The 7,264-nt window shown below is 50.9% G+C and overlaps 1 protein-coding gene across 1 annotated transcript in view; it reads right to left on the bottom strand.

The window, feature by feature from the left end:
• Positions 126-7,264, bottom strand: part of YY1 (YY1 transcription factor) — a 38,532-nt gene continuing 31,393 nt past the window's right edge. Inside the window, exons 4-5 of the mRNA XM_021099699.1 lie at positions 5,877-6,035; positions 126-4,945 (exon numbers count right to left, since the gene is read on the bottom strand). Coding sequence (XP_020955358.1) covers positions 4,763-4,945; positions 5,877-6,035 — 342 coding nt within the window. The 3' untranslated portion in view covers positions 126-4,762. The remainder of the gene's footprint in view (positions 4,946-5,876; positions 6,036-7,264) is intronic.

The following is a 7,264-nucleotide window of genomic DNA, read 5'->3' as shown; positions in this document are numbered from 1 at the left end:
TGTCCGGGGCTGTTCAGGCAGCTGTCAGACCGAGCAGGAGCTTAGAGCCAGGTATGCTGTGTAAAGAAACTTAGGAAAAGAGGTGGCTTAGAGATTGAGGAACAAACAAGAACCACAGGCATTCAAAAGTTTAACAACATTATGCGTTTATTATATTTTATAGAGCCATGTTACACATGCTTGGTGCTTCAAACTGAATTATCGTTAAATGTTTTTTTCTGGATGCAAAGCCATCTGATGCTGGATGCGGATGCCTTAAATACTCTAATATTTCTGCATCTATGACCTATGAGCTAAGGGAAAACCAAGGACAGTTCCAGAAACGGCAGACATTTGAGAGAGAGATGTACATGAGACGCACAGTGAAGTCCTTGAATCGGGGCCTACAGAAGTTACCAGAAAGTGAGTAAAAACAGAATTGTTCTACGAAAAGTTGGACCAATCACCACCTGTAGATAGCAGAGCCCTGCACCCGCGAAGGATGTTGTCGCAGACAGGTTGCTGTTTGGTACTGACCCGCTTTCCCTCCAACGTGTATAAGCAGACCCCGTGCGGCCCCGACACAGAGCAGCCAACACAACCCCGCACAGCCGCCGGCCCCTCCCCGCGACACCCCAGTGCCGCCTCTTAGGGCGTCTGAGCATCTTTCATCAAGAGCAGTGTGACCAAACTGCCACTCTTGGATAAACGGTCATCACGCTCTAGGCGACCGCGGTGCCACCACACACCACCCCCCGTCGACTCCCAGAGATGCTGGCGGGAGACGTGGAAGCCGGCACGACCGGTCTGTGGGAAGTCTGGTTTGCCTGCCGATCTAAGGCTGCGGTTCCGTCTCCACGTGCCCTCCCGGGTTTCCTACAGGGAGCGGGCGAAGCGCGGCAGCGGGCACGCCGCCCGCCCCTGCCATCAGGGCCCAGGCCGCCCCAGCTGGACTAACACCCTCTCCGGCCTGCCGCTGCTGCTCTCAAACCACCTTCGGGCCACCAGGAAAGCCACGACAGGGGCAGTGACAACCCGAGCTCTCCAGGTCCCCAGCCAGCCACTCAGCCGAAGGCTTCTGCGCGGGCACGAGGGCCCCGGGGACGACTGTCAAGCAGAAGAGCGGGCCGTGGAGAGCGGGCCAGCGGGGGCCTGGGCCCCTCCCTCCACCTCCTGGGTTGAGTTTGGGCGGAAGGCACCTGCCAGGACCTGCCGGGCCTGGGTTCCGACAGGGGCACCCGAGGGCAGGGTCAAGCCGTCGGTGACAGGCACAGGGCTGGCTTCAGCAGCCAGGAGGAAGCCTCGCGGGGCGGTCACGGCATCAGGTGGACGCCTGTGAAAGGCCTCGGCTGCCCCCACCCCCCGTTCTGACCTCTGGGATCCTTGCTTTTGCTGGTGGTCAGATGTCAAGAGGACAGGAGGAGTTAAGGACCAATAACACGGCCGCCCTGAGCTGCGCCGATCCCAGGTCAGAGGAGTCGGGCGCGAGAAGCGAGCCGCTCCCTCTGCCTGTGTGTGGTGGGGGCGGATGATCGCTGAGGGGACCCCGTCTTGCCCAGCCGCAGACCAGACTGAGAGGTTAAGGGCCAGTGGGGAGGTGCCGCCAAGCAGATGGGCCGCAGGCAGCCTACTCCACGGAAGCCTCTCGTCTGTCTGAACAAGTGAACTAGAACTTGGCTGGGAACCCCTGGCAGGCGTCGAGCACACTTCAAAGGGTCTCCCTTTAATTTTACTCCAGGTGAGCAAAGTAACTGACATTAAAGGATGCACATGGAAACCAAATTAAAGAAAATCTTGATTTTCCTCAGAGCCTCAGACCTTGTCTAGGCACAGCACACAGACACCATAGGAAACCAACAGTGAGTTCACTGTCACCTTGGAAAATAAATGTCACTCTGGGGTGACAGTTCTTTATACAAACATTATGCTTCCCCTAAACCCCCACTACCAAAAAGGGGGAAAATAAGAAGAAATCCAAAAATAGAAAACACCATCTTGTTAGAGGTACTCATCCTCTGGCGCTTGTATGTTACATACGCGAGAAACATGCATTTATTTCAGCTCAGATGTAAGAAAATATGTCTATCAGTATTACTTATAAACCCGATTAATTCTCAAGACGACTGACTCACTGTTAGAACACCACTTTAAGTTTTAGTAAACTACATCTTTAGCAAAATTATAAATTCTAACCACAAGCGAAACGGGTTGGAGTCACAGCCACGAGAACGACCTCTACGCTGCAAGGTGTCCTTTATCCGTTTCCCACACTGCTCTTGTCAACTGCGCGTGCTGTGTCACCCAGGAACCTGGACGCTAATTTGTCTTCAGCGCCCAGAGATTCCTCTCAGAAATGAACTCTGCAGACTGAGAGAAGACATGTGAACGGAGAGTCGAGGGGAGTGGTGGCGGCTGACTCAGCGCAGAAAGGGACAGAGATGGCCGGAGGCACCCCCAAGGGGTCAAGGCACAGAGGAAGAGGGGCCGCCCTCCACTCGGGAGCCTGGCTCCGGTAGGTCCCCGCCCGGCCCTCCAGGGTCCGCCACGGCACGAGTCCGGCCGGCCTCAGGCCCTCGGGCGGGGGTCCTGAGGACAGCGCCAGGACCAGGCTCCAGGGTGGCACACGACTGGGCGAGGGCGAGGCAGCTGCAGCCTCCTAACACAGCCACCTGGGGACGCTCGCCTGCCGGCGGGGAGGGAAGTAGGCAGCGGTGGACGCCTCTGCCCCAGGTCTGGTCAGAGAAGCACCTGTTCGCACTAGGGCGCTCGGCTTGGAAGGGGACCTCCGTCTGCCGCGGGCTTACCTCTCTCCTGCCTGCCAGATACAGCAAAGCCTGGCTTATCCAGAGAACAGCTGGGGTCTTCTGATTAACTCAGTTCCATCAAACTACTCACTCAATGGATAACAGATTCTGAACAAATAAAAAAAAGTGTCTCAAGTTACATTTTTCATTTATGATTCAGAAGGCACTTCAAAATTCCGGAGAGCCACAGGGTCACTGTCATAAGGTCACCACTCCTCCTGCACAGGACCGATGGAGAAGCCGTAGAGACAGAGCTACGTTTTCGACCGGATGGTGTCCTGGACGTCTTGCAAAGGAATCTGACGTTAGCTAGTCTGTCTATTACCTTGAAGAGTCAAGCATGCAGCACAAAGACACGGAGTAGGTTTGCATTTTGAATACATGGGATTTTGCTGTATCATGGCAGTTCATAAAATAGCCTCGCGAGTCCGCTATTTGACTCTTAAATCCAAAAATCACCATCGTACATTTGGGAGGTCACAATGTCAGAGGTAAAGTACTCACTGAGCACAGTTTTCGCAACGACCTAACCACCTCGCCAGTCTGTACTCACTCTCCGCTTCGGCACTGAAGTCGGCTCCGGGCCCTCAGCTGCCACACCGCGCTGGCATTTAGATCCCACCGGAGGCAGGGACCAAGGCTCTCAAACGAAGCAGCCGCTAACCCTAAGTGCTCCCCGTCAGACAAGCCGGGGCCTGCCGGAGCTGCTCCGAAGGCGGCCTGAGCAGCGCCATCGCCAGGGAGCACCTTACCTGGAGGACACACGCAGGCCGGGGCACAGGCGCTTCGGTCACACGTGTGCTGGGGGCGCTAACTCCACGATCCTATCGTCACCGGGCCCGATCTGGGGGACTCTGAGGTAGTTCCTTAACTCGGGGTGCCTGGGGCCTACTCTCTCTCTCTCTCTCCGAACCGAGTCGGCACATGTGGAAGTAGCAGGATGTCCATGCATCGCTTTAGTCACAAGTCACTGCACTTGAGTGCAAAGTAAAGGAAACTTGAGTTGCTTTATTTAGCTTCCAATTTCTGGGAGGCTCAAGAATTATAATTATTCTGGACAACAAAAGGAAAGAAGACTGTGCTTACAGATCTCTTTTCTGCCATATTCTTTCTGTAGGATTGCTATTTTATTGTCGCCCTTTCTGTTACATGGGATGTACACGTCAGGTGTTAAAAGGTACAATACATTCTACGACTGAGCACCACTTTCTGTAACTGAACAGGCAAAGAAATTACACTGAACATCACCACCTGGCAGTATTTTTTGGAAAAAAAAAAAAAGTGACTAAAATGGGTTTAAATTGATTAACACTATTAAATCACATCTAATATTTGATACTACATGATTCAATACAGCTATACGATACAATTATACAAATGTGTTAACATCAAAGAATACAACCAAAATTAAGATAGCAAACAAAACCTATATAACTTTTTTTTTTTACAGGAAAATACTTTTGAAGTATGCATGTAACTGCCCATTCTTTTAAAGAAAATCTACTGCAAGCAAAGTTATCAACCTCCAGAAAAATCACACATAGCATTACTAAGCATATCCCCAAAAAGTGTACAATATGCACACTTGGAAAATACAAAATTAAAAAAATTGTAAGCAACAGGTGAGCTTCATATTTATAAGAATGTGAAAAGAAGTCCCATTTTTAGCACTGTTGTATAAAGAATTGTCTTTTGATGCGAAGTTCATGAATTGTCCTCCTGTTGGGACCACACTTTACAAAAACACCGTGTTTTTGAAACGAGATTACAGAGCAAGATAGAGCATCTTAGCAATGTCATCTTATTAAAGTTTTTTTTTTTAAATTTTTACTACTTTATCAAAACATGTCCCTTGGGTATGTAGGATTCATTTTTAAAATTCTTTTCTAGAAACAATATACAAAGGAGAGGCATGTTTATTCCCAATCACGCTCCTGGAAGATGCTTCCTGAGGCTGCGAAGGGCCTTCTCTCTTCTTTTCACTGGTTGTTTTTGGCCTTAGCATGTGTTAAGATGTGAGATTTCAGGTTAGTCGACTGAGCAAACTTCTTATTACAACCGTCGAAGGGGCACACATAGGGCCTGTCTCCGGTGTGGATGCGCACGTGTGTGCGCAAATTGAAGTCCAGTGAAAAGCGCTTCCCGCAGCCTTCAAACGTGCACTGTCGAGGAGAGACCAGAGAAGCCGCTCAGACTCCGAGCGCTGGAGAGGCCAGCCCACCTCTCCACCGGGGAGGCCTTCTAGCCACATTCCAGAATCGGGGGGCAGGGAGCCCTAACTCCGCATGGACCGCCCTCATGAACCACTTAAAGACAGCCTAACAGAAACATTCGGCAAAATGGCATGACTCTCCCTGGGTATTACGTTAGGGTCCTAAGATGTGCGTAGATCTTTCAAATAATAAGACCACCGGTGAGGAAGGTTTCTGGTTTCAAGTGTCACAAAGAACCATGCTGGGTTGACCTACTACACTGCTACTCCATTCACCTGTTCGTGGGCTTCAAGACAAAGTACTAGCTGTTTTCTTTCATTTTTAGGGCCGCACCCTCGGCCTGTGGAGGTTCCCAGGCTAGGGGTCGAATGGAAGCAACAGCTACCGGCCTTCGCCACAGCCACAGCCGATCTAAGCCGCATCTACCGACTACACCGCAGCTCACAGCAACACCGGCCCCTCAACCCACTGAGGGAGGCCAGGGATTGAACCCATGTCCTCATGGATGCCGGTCGGGTTTGTAACCCGCTGAGCCACAGCAGGAACTCCCAGTGCTATTTTAGACATTACTTCCATACAATAAAACTTTGTGATGGTCCTCCCATCAACCAGCAGTTTAAAATACTTCAAAAAACAAATGAACTACAGCAGATAAACTGCTCCAATCCCGTGGTGGAGGCCCCGGAACTCCTACTGGTCCCCACGAGCACCTCGAGACACCTCGCTCACCAGGTCTCCAGCACGTGCAGATTCCACTCGGGGGGTCGGGAGCCCGGGCAGCCCATCGGAGTGGCCCTAAGGACGCTAAGACCCTGACCCTCTGGGGTTGCTGCCGTCCCGCCTGCAGGTACGGGGCGGGGGGAGAAGGGACTGGCTCTACCTGAAAGGGTTTCTCTCCAGTATGAACCAGTTGGTGTCGTTTTAGTTTTGAGCTCTCAACAAAAGCTTTGCCGCATTCTGCACAGACGTGGACTCGGGGGCCGTGGGTGTGCAGGTGCTTCCTCATGGCAGAGTTATCCCTGAACATCTTTGTGCAGCCCTTGGGACAGAGAGAGAGGCTTAGCGGTCCGCACTGCAAGCGGCTACCAACAGTCCATCACTTTCGAGCCTTCACCGGCACATTCAAACGCCCCCCAAACCCCTCCATTCAAAGTTGATTTCATAGTACAGCAGAAGTATTAATTCACCTAAGACAGAAACCCAGACAGTGAAAACAGGCCTTATTATTTAAGGCCAACTCTTGTTTTACAGATGAGGACACTGAGGCTTGGCGATGTCTTTAAGTAGACTTGCCCAAGGTCGCACCAGGAGTAGACCCAACACGCTGGCTTCCAGCTGCTCCCCAGCCGCCTCACCCAACTGTGCCCCCACATGAGGGCGTGACACCGCCGGCAGCCCACCGCTCCCTGTGGCGGGCCGAGTGTTCTGTGCTTCGACAAGGAGCTGTCACTCGCCATGGCCTACTGTCCCCTCTTTCTCCTTCTGGACAGAGAAAGACGCAAGAGGGTCTCCAAGGAATGGCAACTACAGAAGACATGGGTTTTGCGACACCAGGAAAAGCAGCAAAGTGACAGCAGCGCAGGGTGGGGGAGAAGCGCCTCCTTCCCCCACCTCTTCTGCAGCCCAACGACGGCGTGCGAGCGGGGCAAGGACCGGGCAGCAAGAGGACAGCATAGGCAGGGGGTGGGCGGAGGAAGCCCACGGTTTTTCAACCTTGACCCCTAGGGCTGAATTTCCATTCAGGAAACGAAATGTTTAAAAAAAAAAAAAAAATCGAACTGGAAAAGCAGCACCCAGAGAAGCTTGCACTTAAGGCGTAGCTGTTTTCAAATGTTTCTTTAGTATTTGGGCATCAAGAGAAATCTTTCATTCTAAAACCTTGTACATTAAGAACATAAAAAACAAAAAGAATCTGTGGGTGTACAGTCATCAGAGGTGGCACCATGAAACTAAATTTATCCTTCTCCAGTTGTTGTGGGGTTTTTTTTCATTTTTTTATTCCATTCAAAATTTCTCCCCGTTTTTCTGTATCATCTATGTGATACTTTATTCTCCTGTTAAAGCTTTACCTCCAATAAGTTCGAAACAGACCCAACCAATACCTCAAAGTCCTTTTTAGGCTTCAGTTAAAGATGAATAATAACCACATTTGAAAACAATTAATTACCCCCCAGCAAGACAAAATTAACAGGGTGAATTAAAAAAAATTGCAAAGGAAATGACGAAGTTTTATTAAGCTTAATTTAGCAACACCCCAAATCATTTCCA

Source organism: Sus scrofa, chromosome 7, assembly GCF_000003025.6.
Source record: "Sus scrofa isolate TJ Tabasco breed Duroc chromosome 7, Sscrofa11.1, whole genome shotgun sequence".
Lineage (NCBI taxonomy): Eukaryota > Metazoa > Chordata > Mammalia > Artiodactyla > Suidae > Sus > Sus scrofa.
Note: the sequence above shows the minus strand (reverse complement) of the source record. Positions and strands in the feature narration are given on the sequence as shown.